Raw genomic sequence first — 19,555 nt, 5'->3', positions numbered from 1 at the left:
CGTAAGTCAGCATTTCACTGTTAGTCCACACCTGTTGTTTACGAAGAATGTGACAAATAACATGAGATTTTTAGTCCTATGTCTAAAAAATTAGGCCCACGGGCCACTAGTTTGGGACCACTGCTATAGGGTCTGGTGTGAGAGGTGAGGGGTGAGAGGTGAGGGGTGAGAGGTGAGAGGTGAGAGGTGAGGGGTGAGGGGTGAGAGGTGAGGGGTGAGAGGTGAGGGTGAGAGGTGAGGGGTGAGAGGTGAGGGGTGAGAGGTGAGGGGTGAGGGGTGAGAGGTGAGGGGTGAGAGGTGAGGGGTGAGAGGTGAGGGGTGAGGGGTGAGAGGTGAGGGGTGAGGGGTGAGAGGTGAGGGTGAGGGGTGAGGGGTGAGAGGTGAGAGGTGAGGGGTGAGAGGTGAGGGGTGAGGGGTGAGGGGTGAGAGGTGAGAGGTGAGGGGTGAGGGTGAGGGGTGAGAGGTGAGGGGTGAGAGGTGAGGGGTGAGAGGTGAGGGGTGAGAGGTGAGGGGTGAGGGGTGAGAGGTGAGGGGTGAGAGGTGATTTTATTACTGCCTTACCCTCATCCGGTTCTGTGTTGTCCTCAACAACGGACTCCTTCTGGTAGGAAGTGAAAACAGACAAACAGAAAGAAAGAAAGAATAGAACACCTGTGCTGAGTCACCTTACAGTCCGGACACACTGAGTCACCTTGGACAAACACTGCTGTGTGTGTGTGTGTGTGTGTGTGTGTGTGTGTGTGTGTGTGTGTGTGTGTGTGTGTGTGTGTGTGTGTGTGTGTGTGTGTGTGTGTGCGTAAGCAAAAAGAAGAAAGACAAAACAGAGAGAGTAGACAGAGAGACGGGGAGGTTAGCAGACAGAGAGACGGGGAGGTTAGCAGACAGAGAGAAGGGGAGGTTAGCAGACAGAGAGACGGGGAGGTTAGCAGACAGAGAGACGGGGAGGTTAGCAGACAGAGAGACGGGGAGGATAGCAGACAGAGAGACGGGGAGGTTAGCAGACAGAGAGACGGGGAGGTTAGCAGACAGAGAGAAGGGGAGGTTAGCAGACAGAGAGACGGGGAGGTTAGCAGACAGAGAGACGGGGAGGTTAACAGACAGAGAGACGGGGAGGTTAGCAGACAGAGAGACGGGGAGGTTAGCAGACAGAGAGACGGGGAGGTTAGCAGACAGAGAGACGGGGAGGTTAGCAGACAGAGAGACGGGGAGGTTAGCAGACAGAGAGACGGGGAGGATAGCAGACAGAGAGACGGGGAGGTTAGCAGACAGAGAGACGGGGAGGATAGCAGACAGAGAGAAGGGGAGGTTAGCAGACAGAGAGAAGGGGAGGTTAGCAGACAGAGAGACGGGGAGGTTAGCAGACAGAGAGACGGGGAGGTTAGCAGACAGAGAGAAGGGGAGGTTAGCAGACAGAGAGACGGGGAGGTTAGCAGACAGAGAGACGGGGAGGTTAGCAGACAGAGAGACGGGGAGGTTAGCAGACAGAGAGACGGGGAGGTTAACAGACAGAGAGACGGGGAGGTTAGCAGACAGAGAGACGGGGAGGTTAGCAGACAGAGAGACGGGGAGGTTAGCAGACAGAGAGACGGGGAGGATAGCAGACAGAGAGACGGGGAGGTTAGCAGACAGAGAGACGGGGAGGATAGCAGACAGAGAGACGGGGAGGTTAGCAGACAGAGAGACGGGGAGGTTAGCAGACAGAGAGAAGGGGAGGTTAGCAGACAGAGAGAAGGGGAGGTTAGCAGACAGAGAGACGGGGAGGTTAGCAGACAGAGACGGGGAGGTTAACAGACAGAGAGACGGGGAGGTTAGCAGACAGAGAGACGGGGAGGTTAGCAGACAGAGAGACGGGGAGGTTAGCAGACAGAGAGACGGGGAGGTTAGCAGACAGAGAGACGGGGAGGTTAGCAGACAGAGAGACGGGGAGGTTAGCAGACAGAGAGACGGGGAGGTTAGCAGACAGAGAGACGGGGAGGTTAGCAGACAGAGAGACGGGGAGGTTAGCAGACAGAGAGACGGGGAGGTTAGCAGACAGAGAGACGGGGAGGTTAGCAGACAGAGAGACGGGGAGGTTAGCAGACAGAGAGACGGGGAGGTTAGCAGACAGAGAGAAGGGGAGGTTAGCAGACAGAGAGACGGGGAGGTTAGCAGACAGAGAGAAGGGGAGGATAGCAGACAGAGAGACGGGGAGGTTAGCAGACAGAGAGACGGGGAGGTTAGCAGACAGAGAGAAGGGGAGGTTAGCAGACAGAGAGACGGGGAGGTTAGCAGACAGAGAGACGGGGAGGTTAGCAGACAGAGAGACGGGGAGGTTAGCAGACAGAGAGAAGGGGAGGATAGCAGACAGAGAGACGGGGAGGTTAGCAGACAGAGAGACGGGGAGGTTAGCAGACAGAGAGACGGGGAGGTTAGCAGACAGAGAGAAGGGGAGGATAGCAGACAGAGAGACGGGGAGGTTAGCAGACAGAGAGACGGGGAGGTTAGCAGACAGAGAGAAGGGGAGGTTAGCAGACAGAGAGACGGGGAGGTTAGCAGACAGAGAGAAGGGGAGGTTAGCAGACAGAGAGAAGGGGAGGTTAGCAGACAGAGAGACGGGGAGGTTAGCAGACAGAGAGACGGGGAGGTTAGCAGACAGAGAGACGGGGAGGTTAGCAGACAGAGAGAAGGGGAGGTTAGCAGACAGAGAGACGGGGAGGTTAGCAGACAGAGGAAGGGGAGGTTAGCAGACAGAGAGACGGGGAGGTTAGCAGACAGAGAGACGGGGAGGTTAGCAGACAGAGAGACGGGGAGGTTAGCAGACAGAGAGACGGGGAGGTTAGCAGACAGAGACGGGGAGGTTAGCAGACAGAGAGACGGGGAGGTTAGCAGACAGAGAGACGGGGAGGTTAGCAGACAGAGAGACGGGGAGGTTAGCAGACAGAGAGACGGGGAGGTTAGCAGACAGAGAGACGGGGAGGTTAGCAGACAGAGAGACGGGGAGGTTAGCAGACAGAGAGAAGGGGAGGTTAGCAGACAGAGAGACGGGGAGGTTAGCAGACAGAGAGAAGGGGAGGTTAGCAGACAGAGAGACGGGGAGGTTAGCAGACAGAGAGACGGGGAGGTTAGCAGACAGAGAGAAGGGGAGGTTAGCAGACAGAGAGACGGGGAGGTTAGCAGACAGAGGAAGGGGAGGTTAGCAGACAGAGAGACGGGGAGGTTAGCAGACAGAGAGAAGGGGAGGTTAGCAGACAGAGAGACGGGGAGGTTAGCAGACAGAGAGAAGGGGAGGTTAGCAGACAGAGAGACGGGGAGGATAGCAGACAGAGAGAAGGGGAGGTTAGCAGACAGAGAGACGGGGAGGTTAGCAGACAGAGGGACAGGGAGGTTAGCAGACAGAGAGACGGGGAGGTTAGCAGACAGAGAGACGGGGAGGTTAGCAGACAGAGAGACAGAGAGACAGAGAGACTGGGAGGTTAGCAGACAGAGACGGGGAGGTTAGCAGACAGAGAGACAGAGAGACAGAGAGACTGGGAGGTTAGCAGACAGAGAGACGGGGAGATGTGTGTGTGTGTGTGTGTGTGTGTGTTTGCTACTACACTTTTCACAGGTGAGTCACCTGTTGATGACATCATTGTGCCACACCCTTTACCTGCCACATCACTGGACAATGGTAGTCTTATCTCATAAATCCACGGATCAGAACAGTAGACAGGCTGAATGAACTAGTGATGTAACTCATCTATTCTAGATATTATGAAGCCGATAAGCACTAAATGCTGATATCCTTGACATGATACAGTGTTGTCTAATATTGTTAATGTATAGTACATACTATATTTAACATAACACATTGTTCATATTGTTAAAGTAGACTCGGGGATCTGGAAAACCTCTCCAATGGTCACTTTAAATCTTTCTATCCAGCCAAATTGATTCTGGAAGAATATCCAGAGGAGACCATAGAGATATTTAATTACTATATGAAATTCTACGGTGGGGACTCCGGTTTTGTTGTTTTTCAAATCCCAGAATGCAGTTTTAATGTGTTCTCTTCTTGTCCCAAACATATTATCATCAACAGACACTAGTGTCCTGGATACCTGGTGGTTCTTACCATGTGGAAGGCCTCCTGTCCACCAGACCCCTCTCCCTCACTGGGTATGAAGTCTCCTGTCCACCAGACCCCTCTCCCTCACTGGGTATGAAGGTCTCCCCTCTCTGGTTCTCCCCCTCCACCATCATCCTTCCTCTCTTTTTGACAGAATACACATTTTACAGACAGTCAAACGGGAGAAGTAGAAACATGGAAATATAATTATTAGATTCTACTTCCTTTCATTTTCAAGCTGAACACTTCCTTTTGAGTGTCGTGCCCCTCCTCTCCTCCTCTCTGACTGAGCCTTCCTCCTCTCCAACTGAGCCTTCCTCCTCTCCTCCTCTCTAACTGAGCCTTCCTCCTCTCCTCCTCCTCCTCTCCTCTCTGACTGAGCCTTCCTCCTCTCCTCCTCTCTGACTGAGCCTTCCTCCTCTCCTCCTCTCTAACTGAGCCTTCCTCCTCTCCTCTCTCTGACTGAGCCTTCTCTCCTCTCTGACTGAGCCTTCCTCCTCTCCACTCCAGCTGTCCAACTACCACAGGGTCGTTCTGGTTTGGTTAGCATACACTGCCACCTGCGGTTATTCACCAATACTACAAACACACACATAAACTAGTAACGTTACTGTTATTCAATGACAGAATAGTTGTCTCGTAAAATCATTTACATAACAACCGGATAAAACGTCTATAATTATATTATAATAAGCTGGGCCTATTGCAAATAACCCCCTGAAACATTCACAACAGTTACTGGCCATTCATATTATACAACAAGTTGGCCAGAGCAGTGAGAAGTTAGTTTCTTTGTCTTCCTCTCATCTGACTACTAGTCACACGACTGCGAAGAGAGATAAGTCATATCAATTAGAAATCATTCACAATCCATTTCTCTAAACAACATCTTCTGTTTCCGTGATTAGAAGTATAAATTAGGCCTGCTTAAAGTAAAACTTGTAGACTACCCATTGTTAGTTATGAATGTCTCCTGGCGAACAAAACGTAAACAACGACCGGGAAAAATGTGCAAAGTTTTACCTTCTATTTCTTTCAGATGTATTTTCTTCGTCCGTTTCCTTTGGATTTAATCTCTAGATTAAATTTATCAATGTAAAACTGCAGCAGGAAACTATTAGAGACTTTGGGACAAAAGTACAATTGGAACTTTTCTGAAAACCGGAAAAGTAAAACAAAATATCAAAACTACATTCAAATCCCGGAAGTAGTTCTACCTTACCGTGTGTAAGGTCGTAACTAGTTAACACAGCCACAAAGTCATTAACACCCGACTATTTCTAGAATTGATCTTGTTAAAATCAGATTTTAAACCTAACCTTAACCACACTGACAACTTTATGGCTAACCCTAAACTTAAATTAAGATTTTAAAAAACGAAGCTTTGTTTTCTAGAATTATTACTATCGCCAAAGGTGGACTTTGTGGCTGTGCTATCTAGTGGGAATCTGTGTGTAGCCACGGATTGTATGAGTAGCGCCAAGGGACGTTTTTTCCCTGAATAATCTGAGACTACATTTCATCTTCTTTTTATTTTTCAAATCATCATCATCATCATAATAAGCATCATCAATGTGAACCCAAAGGTTCACCAGGGCCCAGTTTTTCTAAAAGTGTCTGGATTTCGTTTCTCAAATAGGATTAAATGAATAGAACTGGCAAATCATTGAACTGAATGGGCACTTCCGTTCTATTCATTCCATTTCTATGTATTTTATAGGCGAAATCCAGAGAGATTTAGAATTTTAGAAAAACTGGGCCCCAGAGTTGCTCAATTACCCATCATAGGACCACGTGTGTCACCACGTTTCAATAAACACATGTTGTTATTCTTCCTGTAAACAACTAATCTCCCAACCTAGATAGGTTATTAGCAGAATACTGTCAATAATTTACAAAGATATTCATCTGAAAGGTATTTATCCCCAAAAAACGATCTGGGACCAGGCTAACACTTCTGACATCAACGGGACTTCCTGTTTTAATTTTTTTTTTTTATTATTTAAAAACAGCCGTTGAGATGCTCTTTTTTTGGTCCGCTGGTGTCTAAGTAAGAAGTTGAACACTTTACAGTGGGACAAAAACCTTTAGTGTAGGGGTGGCACACTTAGTTGCTGGAGGGCCGAGCTTCTGGGGGTTTTCGCTCCTCCCTTTATACTTGATGAATAAATTAAGGTCGTTGATTAGTTAGGGACACCTTTCACCTGGTTGTGGAAAGGAAATAGCAAAAGTCTGCAGACAAACGACACAGCCCACCAGGAATGAGAGACCCTGCTATAGGAACAGCTCCTTAGAGACCAGCTTCCTCTTGCATCTCTCTGAGCTTAACACTAGCCAGTTAGCAGTGTGTAGTGGCTAGCCAGTTAGCGGTGTGAAGTGGCTAGCCAGTTAGCGGTGTGAAGTGGCTAGCCAGTTAGCGGTGTGAAGTGGCTAGCCAGTTAGCGGTGTGAAATGACTAGCCAGTTAGCGGTGTGAAGTGACTAGCCAGTTAGCGGTGTGAAGTGGCTTGCCAGTTAGCGGTGTGAAATGACTAGCCAGTTAGCGGTGTGAAATGACTAGCCAGTTAGCGGTGTGAAGTGACTAGCCAGTTAGCGGTGTGAAATGACTAGCTAGTTAGCGGTGTGAAATGACTAGCTAGTTAGCGGTGTGAAATGACTAGCCAGTTAGCGGTGTGAAGTGACTAGCCAGTTAGCGGTGTGAAATGACTAGCTAGTTAGCGGTGTGAAGTGGCTTGCCAGTTAGCGGTGTGAAGTGACTAGCCAGTTAGCGGTGTGAAATGACTAGCTAGTTAGCGGTGTGAAGTGGCTTGCCAGTTAGCGGTGTGAAGTGACTAGCCAGTTAGCGGTGTGAAATGACTAGCTAGTTAGCGGTGTGAAGTGGCTAGCTAGTTAGCGTTCACGTCACTCGCTCTGAGACCTAGATGTTTCCTTTTGCTCCACATGGGGAGCGATCGGTAATGATTCTTTGTGAGTGATGGTTGCTGATGAGATCAAAGGATCCCTGGTTTGAGCAAGGAAAACAATACTGTTACACTAGAACAGTTTGGTTTTGGTCGATACTGGGCCAATTGTGCGCCGCCTTATGGGACTCCCAATCACGGCCGGTTGTGATACGACCTGGATTCGAACCAGAGTGTCTGTAGTGACGTCTCTAGCACTGACATGAAGTGCCTTAAGACCCCTGCACTACTCGGGAACCCACATTGAATGACAGAATAGTTGTTTGGTAATAGTTGACTGAGAGACCAAAAGCAATCTATTGCAGCCAACTGAAGCCACAGAGTCTGCCGTAGTTTAGGCTACTGGTTTGATTGGGGGTTATTTTATCAACGCACTGTAGCGATGCCAGAAGAATCTGTTTACTTTGAAGTCGACAGCTTTCCACCTTTATCTGGAGAGAACAGTACGTGACAAGTACATTCTAATCACACTTCCTTATGAAATTCAAAACAAATGAAACTCGTCAACCTCTTGAGGAATTTAAGAAAATAGAATTATCATTGTTCATTGGCTTGGTTACAAATGGCTCCCTATTCTCTATATAGTGCACCACTTTTCACTGAAGCCTATGGGCACTATATACAGAGTTATTTGGGCTACATAGCAGCTTGCTGATGTCCAGCCTGGTGCAGTTTTACTCAGACGAATAATTTAGTACATTTAACAACCTGAAATGAATTGATCAAAACATATGAAGTGTAAGCTATTATGAAAAGCACACAGTAGTGAACGTTTGTGTCATTTCAGACATATCAGAATGTTGCATTCAACTGCTTCACGTTTACTGTAAAGGACGTCGCGGTACGCGCGAAGAAAGGACGTATGTGGTACTTGCTTGACGAGTACCACTTCCCCCCTGATTTCGCTGAAACTCTGAACCGCTCTGCCTACCCAAACACACGTGACCGTTCCTCCTGAAGAGTCTCTATACCCGTCGTGCTATTAGGCCTTCTTCAACTGGGGGAACACGTCAGGCTGAGGAATGACTTTCAAAGCTCCTCATCCACTACATAACATTTATATATATATATATATACTATTTATTTCCCTTAACTAATTATTACTCTCTCATCACCTGGTTTATTATTAGGTAATGACCCACCTTTGTGATCCACATAATCAAGTTTTACAGAATGGTGAAAGAAGTAAATTCCCCCCCCCAATCTCCCTGTGAGTTTCACAGAGCCTTATCAACAACCAACATACACACCCACACACAAACAAACACAGTAGTTGTATTGGTAGTACAGTGCTGTGTGTAGTTGTATTGGTAGTACGGTGCTGTGTGTAGTTGTATTGGTAGTACAGTGCTGTGTGTAGTTGTATTGGTAGTACAGTGCTGTGTGTAGTTGTATTGGTAGTATAGTGCTGTGTGTAGTTGTATTGGTAGTACGGTGCTGTGTGTAGTTGTATTGGTAGTACAGTGCTGTGTGTAGTTGTATTGGTAGTGTGGTGCTGTGTGTAGTTGTATTGGTAGTATAGTGCTGTGTGTAGTTGTATTGGTAGTACAGTGCTGTGTGTAGTTGTATTGGTAGTACAGTGCTGTGTGTAGTTGTATTGGTAGTACAGTGCTGTGTGTAGTTGTATTGGTAGTACAGTGCTGTGTGTAGTTGTGTTAGTAGTGTAGTTCTGTCACCTTAATAAAGATGTTATGCTTGTCCTCTGTAACTCTATCTAGGTTACGATGAGTAAACAATCCCAATTGTTTCAGAATGTTTGATGTGTTAGTTTTGTTGTCGTCAGGTCGTCGTCAAGGCTAGAACATCGGGTCCTGTGCTCCAAGGGAATGGAGACCTCAGAACCAAAACAATGAGGTCCTTGATCCCATTGCAGTTAGATTCCTCTGTTCAGGCTTGGCATCGAAATTATTGAACATGTCTGGTGTAATATGACGTTTGATTGCATTCAGTACTTATGTACTGCAATACAGTCACTGAAAATCTGGGCCCTTATTCACACAGCGTCTCAGAGTAGAAATCTGGGCCCTTATTCACAACCCAGTGGCTGTGGATTTGGATATATTGTGTGTAGCTGAGTACTCCTCTGCCGCTCCCCCTCCTTGATCGGCTTTATCTGGTTGTGTAGCCTACAAACTTCATGTTGTATACTAAACTGGTCTGTTACGTTCCCTCAGTAGTCTATGAAGCATAAGGGGGATTTCCTACAAACTTCATGTTGTACACTAAACGGGTCTGTTACGTTCCCTCAGTAGTCTATGAAGCATAAGGGGGATTTCCTACAAACTTCATGTTGTACACTAAACGGGTCTGTTACGTTCCCTCAGTAGTCTATGAAGCATAAGGGGGATTTCCTACAAACTTCATGTTGTACACCAAACTGTTGCATTTCTTATCTCACGCCTCGATCACACCAAAATCGTCATTGCCTTTTGATACACGAGAATTACCTTCATTTCGTATATATCTCACCACAGTGGAGGTATTTCCTCCGACACATTGGTGCGGCTGACATCCGGGTTAAGAGAGCAGTGTGATGAGAATTAGGTGGCCAGGCGGTGTATGTATTTAAGATAGGACTTATGACTTGACCTTCGCCTCTTTCCGAGCCCATTGAGGAGTTGCAAATATAAGCCAAGGGTCAAAACGGGGTAAAGAAAATAAGCTTATGGTCATACAAACCTGTATACACCTGGTCATAGTCAGGCCTGGTTAGTCCTGGGACGGGAGACCGCTTGGAAATACCAGATACCATTTAAAAAAAAAGAATACTTGCCAATTTATTAATGACTACATTTAACAAACATTAGATAGTGAATCCAGAGATTCTTACCTTTGCCTCGATTCAGCAGTATCATCATTTGTAGTTCTTTATGAAAGCCACATTAGCAACTAATTTGCATATTATAGTATTTTTTTTTTGGGGGGGGTAAATACAGGCGAATATATTGATAAAAGTCACCTTGTCAAAGAGGGATTTACATGGTTATCAAAACGTCACGTCATGGTAAACCTACATTAATAAATAAAGGTGAGAAAAAAAAAACGTTTTATAAAAAAATGAAACAGACCTTATTTTTAAGTGTTTCTAAAAATCCCCTATGGGAAAAAATGTATGGTGGAAAAATGATTGGGAACCATTTCCCTGTTCGACCGCTAGGTCTTATGGGTATTATGACTCATACTGTGGTAGTCTAGGGAACGATTGGGAACCATTTCCCTGTTCGACCGCTAGGTCTTATGGGTATTATGACTCATTCTGTGGTATCTAGGAACGATTGGGAACCATTTCCCGTTCGACCGCTAGGTCTTATGGTATTATACTCATACTGTGGTAGTCTAGGGAACGATTGGGAACCATTTCCCTGTTCGACCGCTAGGTCTTATGGGTATTATGACTCATACTGTGGTAGTCTAGGGAACGATTGGGAACCATTTCCCTGTTCGACCGCTAGGTCTTATGGGTATTATGACTCATACTGTGGTAGTCTAGGGAACGCTGCCGTTTGTCTCGCAGAGGCAGTTGCAGTGTGTTCTGTGTGGTGTGTAGGTTGGCTTTATCAAATTTACACGTCGCAAAAATAAAAAATAAAACTACAGCATTATCGCACAAAATGCTACGCAGCATCATCTGTGTATGTCTGCAACAAAAGTTCAACATTCACCTGTCTGCTACCATTTCTGTCAAACCGATAAATCCCATTTAAGCAACGCAGCATCCATTGGAAATGAATGTATTTGTGGTGTACCGAAACGCAATGATCTGACTTCCTGTAGTTTTTTTTCAGGTGGGGTTATCGGCTACATGCAGCTATTTACATGTTTTTACACAAAATACTTTTGTCGACATGTTCGTACAAAACTTTGTTGTCAGTATTGCAAACGTAATAACGATTTAATGTTCTACTTAGCTGCTGAGTTACATGCAACTATTTACTCTCGCCAAGATATTTGTTTTTATGGCAAAACTATGGCGCCGGGCGATGCAAAACGAACCAGCTCGATTGTCAAGACTTTTTTTTTTACCGGTCTTGATATAAAACTTTAGGTTGCCCAGAGGTGGAACACAAACATGCAGTCTAATTAGCGATGTTATGTCCTTTTATTCATCATCACTACAAACATTGGCTAAGCTGTGCAGGAGTCAGTCAAGTAGTGGTATCTTTTTCAGCAACTGAAGACGTGACAGCAAACTATAAAGATTACCCTACATCATCACAAAAAATGTGTCCAAAGTGTAGGGACTGCGTCATGCTTGTTCAACTGCAGTATCTGTTACGACAGACAGATAGATTGTAGCCTCCAGAATATATATATATATATATATATATATATATATATATATATATATATATATATATATATATATATATATATACATACATACACATACATACATACATATATATATATATATATATATATATATATATGTTTTTAGAACGTTTGTTAAAATCGAGGAATGGAGGATCAAAACCGCAATGTATCATGGGTAAATTGTGACTGACTGACTGATCTATGAATGATAATGAGTCGTAACTTGTGATGCATTTTGTAGATCAGTCAGTCGGCAGTGGAATGTAGTCGTTTTGATGCTCTGGGACATGGCCATACGCTACATCACCATGGTTCAGCAGAGGCTGAGTAAACAGTTAAATGTGAAGGGAGAGGGGTGTGTGTGAGCATCAGCTACATTAGAAAAACTACTGTGTGCAGAGTGTGGGTGAAAACTCTTGTGTCTGTAGAATTAAGGTGGTTGTCCCCACATGCTTTAAGAAGGCCACCATTGTTCCTGTTCCCAAGAAAACTAAGGTAACTGAGCTAAATGACTACCGCCCCGTAGCACTCACTTCCATCATCATGAAATGCTTTGAGAGACTAGTTAAGGATCATATCACCTCCACCCTACCTGATACCCTAGACCCACTTCAATTTGCTTACCGACCCAATAGGTCCACAGACGACGCAATCGCCATCACACTGCACACTGCCCTATCCCCATCTGGGCAAGAGGAATACCTATGTTAGAATGCTGTTCATCGATTACAGCTCAGCATTTAACACCATAGTACACTCCAAACTCGTCATTAAGCTCGAGACTCTGGGTCTCGACCCCGCCCTGTGCAACTGGGTCCTGGACTTCCTGACGGGCCGCCCCCAGGTGGTGAGGGTAGGTAACAACATCTCCACCACGCTGATCCTCAACACTGGGGCCCCACAAGGGTGCGTGCTTAGCCCTCTCCTGTACTCCCTGTTCACCCACGACCGTGTGGCCACGCACGCCTCCAACTCAATCATCAAGTTTGCAGACGACACTACAGTGGTAGGCTTGATTACCAACAACGACGAGACGGCCTACAGGGAGGAGGTGAGGGCCCTCGGAGTGTAGTGTCAGGAAAATAACCTCACACTCAATGTCAACAAAACAAAGGAGATGATCGTGGACTTCAGGAAACAGCAGAGGGAGCAGCCCCCCATATACATTGACGGGACAGTAGTGGAGACGGTGGAGAGTTTAAAGTTCCTCGGCGTACACATCACGGACAAACTGAAATGGTCCACCCACACAGACAGTGTGGTGAAGAAGGCACAGCAGCACCTCTTCAACCTCAGGAGGCTGAAGAAATTTGGCTTGTCACCAAAAACACTCACACATTTTTACAGAAGCACAATCAAGAGCATCCTGTCGGGCTGTATCACCGCCTGGTACGGCAGCTGCTCCGCCCATAACCGTAAGGCTCTCCAGAGGGTAGTGAGATCTGCACAACGCATCACCGGGAGCAAACTACCTGCCCTCTAGGACACCTACACCACTCGATGTCACAGGAAGGCCAAAAAGATCATCAAGGACAATAACCACCCGAGCCACTGCCTGTTCACCCCTGCTATCATCCAGAAGGCGAGGTCAGTACAGGTGCATCAAAGATGGGACCAAGAGACTGATAAACAGCTTCTATCTCAAGGCCATTGGACTGTTAAACAGCCATCACTAACATTGAGTGGCTGCTGCCAACATACTGACTCAAATCTCCAGCCACTTTAATAATGGAAAAATGGAATGTATATCAATGTAATCAATTTATCACTAGCCACTTTATATTATATAATGTTTACTTACCCTGCATTACTCATCTCATATGTATATATTGTACGTTATACCATCTACTGCATCTTGCCATCCTGATGTAATGTATCACTAGCCACTTTAAACAATGACTCTTTATATGTTTTCATACCCTACAATAATCATCTCATATGTATATACTGTACTCTATACCATCTACTGCATCCTGCCTATGCCGTTCGGCCATCACTCATTTATATATTTTTATTACATATTCGTATTCATTCCTTTACACTTGTGTGTACAAGGTAGTTGTTGTGAAATTGTTAGGTTAGATTACTTGTTAGATATTACTGCATGGTCGGAACTAGAAGCACAAGCATTTCGCTACACTCGCATTAACACCTGCTAACCATGTGTATGTGACAAATAAATGTGATTTGACCGAGTTTGGGAAACACTGGGTTATTAATGTTGGGGGAAGGGTTAGCTAACATTAAGGTTAGGGTTGGGGGAAGGGTTAGCTAACATTAAGGTTAAGGTTGGGGGAAGGGTTAGCTAACATTAAGGTTAGGGTTGGGGGAAGGGTTAGCTAACATTAAGGTTAGGGTTGGGGAAGGGTTAGCTAACATTAAGGTTAAGGTTGGGGGAAGGGTTAGCTAACATTAAGGTTAGGGTTGGGGGAAGGGTTAGCTAACATTAAGGTTAGGGTTGGGGGAAGGGTTAGCTAACATTAAGGTTAGGGTTGGGGGAAGGGTTAGCTAAAGTTAAGGTTAGGGTTGGGGGAAGGGTTAGCTAACATTAAGGTTAGGGTTAGGGGAAGGGTTAGCTAACATGCTAAGTAGTTGTAAAGTAGCAACAAAAGTAGTAAGGAGCTTAAAAGTAATTAGTAATTATAGTAATTATATATATTTATATAATATATTATGATATTATTTATAGTAATTAGCTAAAATTGTCCATGATGAGATTTGAACAGGCAACAGTTGGGTTGTTAGACATTCGCGTTAGACGCTCCCCAACCATCCACTATGACTTACCACTCTCTTTTAGTTTTATGCCTAGAGTACGACTTACTGTATGTTACGTCTAGTCACTGAGACCAGGCTGCAACTACAAAAGGGAAAACATGAAATGACCCAGGGAACGATAGAACATAGCTCAGAGATGCACGAAAAAAACCCCGATAACATTCAAAATGGGTGAATCTTTCCTTTAACAAACTGTCAAATCTGTGAGCTAACTTGGGACAAATGAAATACTACACCATGGTTAATTCATTAGCACGAGTAAGAATTATATAGATAATGTTGTTGTTCAATAGAAAAAGGTTTTTGCTGCCTGCTGCAGAATCACACAGTGTTCAGAGACTACAATAATAATCAGGGTCCTCTGTCCTTGTACCTCCAGTCTGGCGTCAATCACTATCAACGGATAGGAGTTTAACCCATAACATTCTGATTCAAGTCTAGTGACCATCAACCCGAGTGTCACAAACAGAACAGTGGACATCAACCCAAATGTCACAAACAGACAGTTCAACAGACAGTACCCCACAGAACAGTGGACATCAACCCAAATGTCACAACAGAACAGTGGACATCAACCCAAATGTCACAAACAGAACAGTGGACATCAACCCAAATGTCACAAACAGAACAGTGGACATCAACCCAAATGTCACAAACAGAACAGTGGACATCAACCCAAATGTCACAAACAGAACAGTGGACATCAACCCAAATGTCACAAACAGAACAGTGGACATCGTGTGTCTTACAGAAAGGGAACATATTTAAATATGATAAACATTGTTTAAATCTCTAAAATGATTATGAACTTTATTCATTTTAAATATTCCCATTACACAGTCAATTCAGGAAGTGAATTTAAATTCCATTTCAATGTAAAGGATGAGAGAGAGAGATAGAGAAAAATGGAGGGAGGGGTCTGGCTGGATGGGTCCTTAAAAAGGAGAGGAGGAAGAGGTAGAACTCAACTCACAGGCAGGACAGAGAGAGAGAGACTAGAACTCAACTCACAGGCAGGACAGAGCTAGAGAGAGAGAGAGAGAGAGAGAGACAGAGACAGAGAGAGAGAGAGAGAGAGAGAGAGAGTGAGAGAGAGAGAGAGAGAGAGAGAGTGAGAGAGAGAGAGACCCAGTGAAGACCTTTGAAGATCTCTGAAGAAGTGAAGCTACAACTGAAGACTTCAGAAGGTGAGATTTCAACATCTGTTCATCTAATACTGTACCTGTCTTCATCCCAACTGACCTCCTATTCCCTTTGTAGTTAGCTACATTAGACAAGGGCCCATAGGGCATATGTAGCCCTGGTCATATGTAGCTCTGGTCAAAAGTAGTGCACTACATAGGGAAAAGGGTCCCATTTGGAAACTCGTTACTAGGGACACAAATGGGTGAACGTTTTGGACCGAGTTTAAGAACTACTGTGCTAAGGAATTCAAGTCTGCTGCCAAAACTCAGGTATCATGTTTTCTACCAATTACAGTAGATTAGCCTAGTACACATGAATATGTATTCACAGCTTGGGGTGCCCCAGGACCGAGTTTGGAAAACGCTGCCTCAGCAGTTACATAAGTTAAGTAACAAACAGGGTTTCCCTGACCTCCCAAGTACCCCCTGCCGTTCCACTGATTTGATATCAAGGTCAACTAAATCCCCAAGCCGTTCATTAGTTAAATCTGCTCTGATTTGATGATAGATCTGGAATACGTCTGATAAGTGGAATGGCTGGAGGTTCTTTGAGAGGTAACACTGCACTCCCATACCCTCTGAAGTACTCACTGAATTTGTCTTGACGGTTTCTCTCTCTCTCTCTGTGTCTCTCTCTCTCTCTCTCTCTCTCTCTCTCTCTCTCTCAGGAGACTATCACCATGGCGATGTTGACCACTCTTCTGCTTCTCAGCGCTGTCTTTGCTCTGGGAGATGCAAGGGGTAGCAGAGGTATTCTGACCAAAGGTTTTGGTGACCTGTTCACACTCATCAGATTTTATTTGATGTTATTGTTGCAACCTTAACACCTAGTGACCTAGGTTTTGGTTTAACAGTCACTGGACCCCGAGCTCCTGGTTGGGGCCCCCCGTCGTATTCGCTAAAATATAATTATTTTATAGGTCTGTTGTGGTTTCATAGTTCTGAAACTGATCTAGGTTCGTTCAGTTTGAAATTTAAAGGCAATGTTCCGTCTTCAGCAGAGACAGCATTCACGGTAAACGCTGCATGCAAACTGCTCAATCTGAAATTACCTTAAAATTTCTAGCATGGAATCTGTAACACTGATAGAATTGATTCCCAAGTCTTTTAAAAAGCACCTGTCTCAATATTCCCTCTCTCTTTGTCTCTCTTTTGTTGTAGGGGATCGGCGTAATCGCTGTGACTCGGAGGAAATCGTTCCTCCTCCGAAAGATCCGTATGACTCAGAGGAAAACAGTTCTCCCTCGGAGGAACAAATTATTCCTCCGACAGATTATTCTGACTCGGAGGAACACATTCCTCCTCCGACAGATTATTCTGACTCGGAGGAACACATTCCTCCTCCAAAAGATCGATCTGACTCAGAGGAACACATTCGTCCACGGAAAGGTGAGAAACATATTATGGAGAACCTGATAACCGGTAAAAATGACAGTTTATGTTACAAAACAAGCAAGTATAGAGATCTAAATATAGAGAATCATTGTACAATCTAAACTGCTGTGAAATATATTTTCAATAACCACAAATATAATATGTTCAGCTGTTATTAAAACCGAATGATGAAGACGCAAAAACAAAATGTTATAATGGGAAGCGTGGACATAGTGCACATAGATCTACAGCTTCTTAGACTTGCTTTCAATGAGAATTACAGATCTATAACACACATTTCTATGCAAATTTGGTCATGTTGCCCGAAAAGTTACTTTTCAAAGTGAATCGGTCATTTTTTCAACAACACGCGGTTGGCCGTGATGTGTTGCTCAGTAACAGCTGAAACGCACTTTTGATGAATCAGATTGTCTGGTGGGAACAGACCGTACTGTTCTGTAACGGTCCCGTGTGGCTCAGTTGTTTCCAACGCCAGGGTTGTGGGTTCGATTCCCACGGGGGACCAGTACGGAGGAAAAATAAATAAATACACAAAATGTATGAAATGTATGCATTCACTACTGGAAGTCGCTCTGGATAAGAGCGTCTGCTAACTGACTAAAATGTAAAATAATGTTATTTCATGGGATCTCTCTCCCCCCTACAGAGTGGCATCACAGAGCCTGCCCAAACGGCTGGCACAGACATAAGACACACTGCTATCACTATGTCCCCATCATGACCACATGGCCAGAGGCAGAGGTACTTGCTCTCTCCCTCCTCTCTGTGTGTCTCTGTGTCTCTCTCTCTCTCCCATCTCTCTCTCTCTGTGTGTGTGTGTCTCTGTTTGTCTCTCACAACTCTCTCTCCTCTCTGTCTCTCTCTCTCTCTCTCTCTCTCTCTCTCTCTCTGTCTCTCTTTCTTTCTCCCCTCTCTCTCTCTCCAGAGGAAATGTTTGCGCTTGGGAGGTAACCTGGCGTCAGTGCACAGCCTTTCCCAGTATCGTTTCCTTCAGTCTGTCATCAGGAAGAGTACCAGGAAAGTCCAGCGCACCTGGATTGGAGCCAACGATGCCATCAAGGTCAGAAGCACCGTTTGTTCAACACGCCCTTTTACATATAGGATGCATTGATTCTTGATGAATAGAACCTATAAAGGCCTGGTGGTGCCTTAACCCACATATCAGTTTGTTTTCTAAGCTTGTTATCTAATATTACAAACACTGTCTAGCTTCAAGCCATGGTTAAATCATGCTTATCTCATAGATGGTCAGTCCTGGTATCCATAGCTCTGTCTAGGAGTCTGAGAGTGGTTACATTTCTCCAGGTAACTACAGTGTGTATATATAGTGTTTACTGTCTGCTGGTGATGCATCGTCCTGTGTGCTCTGTAGGAGGGTCTTTGGCTGTGGAGTGACGGGTCCAGGTTTAACTACCAGAACTGGGCCCCGGGTCAACCCTCTAACTATAACCATGGTGTTATTAAGGACAACACGAACGGCCGGGAGCATTGCATGGAGATGAATTATGGAGGTACAATGCTGTCGCCAGACTCGTCTCCCGCTCATTATACATCAATCATTTGGATAGTAGTAAAATACACCTTAAAGGGAATTTATTCCTTTTATAGCTACATATTTATAAAACAAAAATAATACCTACCTTTCTGTTTCTCTTTCCCAGCTTCCCGCGGTCAGAATGATGCCCCCTGCTGGTTTACATTTCCCTTCCTGTGTTCCAGAAAGCGCTGATGTCCACATTTTGGGAGAGACAACATTGGAGAAGCTCTCAGATTGTTTTAAATAAAGGCACCGTCTGCAATATTACCTTTTGTTCAGTGGTCATTTATACAAAACACCAGCTGGAGCCAACTATGAAACTCTGTAGTGTGAAGTACCACATAACATCTTTGGTAAATGAAATGTTAAACAGTTGCTTCTCACTTTGTAATACTTTTCATTGTCGTCTACATTTTCATAGTCAATCCAGAGATGTAAATCACCATCATCATCATAACCATCGTCATATTGATTAATTATGTTTCAAATTGCTTACACACATTTCTTACACCTGTCAAATCGTCTCCGATATCCTCAAGGGCATAGGATGTAAGGTCTACTAGGGCTTGGGTCAGGGTCAGGGTTTATGGTTACTGTACTGTAGTCCACTCCAGCCAAACTAGAGGTTAGATTTAGAATGAGGTCAGGGTTAATGGTTTAATGTACTGAACATTAGGTGCAAATACTGCCACCTTGTGTTCATTCATCAGTCCTAAAAACACACACACACACACACACAACACCACACACACACACACACACACACACACACACCGGCATTACTGTTGCTTCAACTTGTATTCAATGACAGAATAGTTGAATGGTATAGCTGACAGAACGGAGGAGAGGAGAGGAGTATTAGTAAAATAGTATGTATTACAATGAATGAAGAGAACTTGATATTTCAGTGGTAGCCTAGTCTATTGCTATTATTATACTGCAGCCAACTCAGAGAGTCTGTAGTAGATTAGCCTATTGGTTTTCCTTTCTCCTCCTGGAAATTCATTGTAGAAATACTGTTGATAGAACCGCACAGCTACGCTGTTGATTAACTGATGAAACTACACAGCTACATTGTTGATTAAATTATAAAACTGCACAGCTACGCTGTTGATTAACTGATGAAACTGCACAGCTACGCTGTTGATTAACTGATGAAACTGCACAGCTACTCTGTTGATTAACTGATAAAACTGCACAGCTACGTTAATTAAATGATAAAACTACACAGCTACGTCGTTGACTAAATGACAAAACTGCACAGCTACTCTGTTGATTAACTGATGAAACTGCACAGCTAC

At 44.7% G+C, this 19,555-nt stretch overlaps 2 protein-coding genes across 41 annotated transcripts in view; one reads left to right on the top strand and one right to left on the bottom strand.

The window, feature by feature from the left end:
- Positions 1 to 5,303, bottom strand: part of LOC106578212 (arfaptin-1) — a 33,782-nt gene extending 28,479 nt beyond the window's left edge. For 39 of the 40 annotated variants that reach the window (XR_006767670.1, XR_006767673.1, XR_006767677.1 and 36 more), the window contains exons 1-4: positions 5,111 to 5,303; positions 4,146 to 4,230; positions 4,094 to 4,104; positions 562 to 601 (exon numbers count right to left, since the gene is read on the bottom strand). Coding sequence is in view for 2 of the 40 variants with exons in the window: in XM_045713754.1 (XP_045569710.1) it covers positions 562 to 601; positions 4,094 to 4,104; positions 4,146 to 4,221 (127 nt within the window). In the remaining 38 variants the exon portion in view is untranslated. The remainder of the gene's footprint in view (positions 1 to 561; positions 602 to 4,093; positions 4,105 to 4,145; positions 4,231 to 5,110) is intronic. The other variant, XM_045713755.1, reaches the window with a different exon arrangement.
- A 9,856-nt stretch (positions 5,304 to 15,159) lies between these two features.
- On the top strand, positions 15,160 to 18,505 carry LOC123739378 (galactose-specific lectin nattectin). Its single transcript, XM_045713772.1, has 7 exons — positions 15,160 to 15,325; positions 15,991 to 16,072; positions 16,484 to 16,711; positions 17,364 to 17,458; positions 17,643 to 17,777; positions 18,090 to 18,228; positions 18,379 to 18,505. The coding sequence occupies exons 2-7, from the start codon at positions 16,003 to 16,005 to the stop codon at positions 18,444 to 18,446; spliced, it is 735 nt and encodes a 244-aa protein (XP_045569728.1). The 5' UTR covers positions 15,160 to 15,325; positions 15,991 to 16,002; the 3' UTR covers positions 18,447 to 18,505.
- Positions 18,506 to 19,555: the final 1,050 nt, after the last annotated feature.

Source organism: Salmo salar, unplaced genomic scaffold, assembly GCF_905237065.1.
Source record: "Salmo salar unplaced genomic scaffold, Ssal_v3.1, whole genome shotgun sequence".
In the NCBI taxonomy this organism is placed as follows: Eukaryota; Metazoa; Chordata; class Actinopteri; order Salmoniformes; family Salmonidae; genus Salmo; species Salmo salar.
The sequence above is the reverse complement of the archived record's forward strand: the minus strand, read 5'-3'. Positions and strand labels throughout refer to the sequence as shown.

Excerpts from the sequence above, each read along its gene's own strand:
- LOC123739378 (XM_045713772.1), top strand. The coding sequence starts at position 16,003 with ATGGCGATGTTGACCACTCTTCTGCTTCTCAGCGCTGTCTTTGCTCTG. Across the intron at positions 16,073-16,483 it reads AGATGCAAGGGGTAGCAGAG|GGGATCGGCGTAATCGCTGT; the intron begins GTATTCTGACCA and ends CTTTTGTTGTAG. Across the intron at positions 18,229-18,378 it reads CATGGAGATGAATTATGGAG|CTTCCCGCGGTCAGAATGAT; the intron begins GTACAATGCTGT and ends TCTCTTTCCCAG.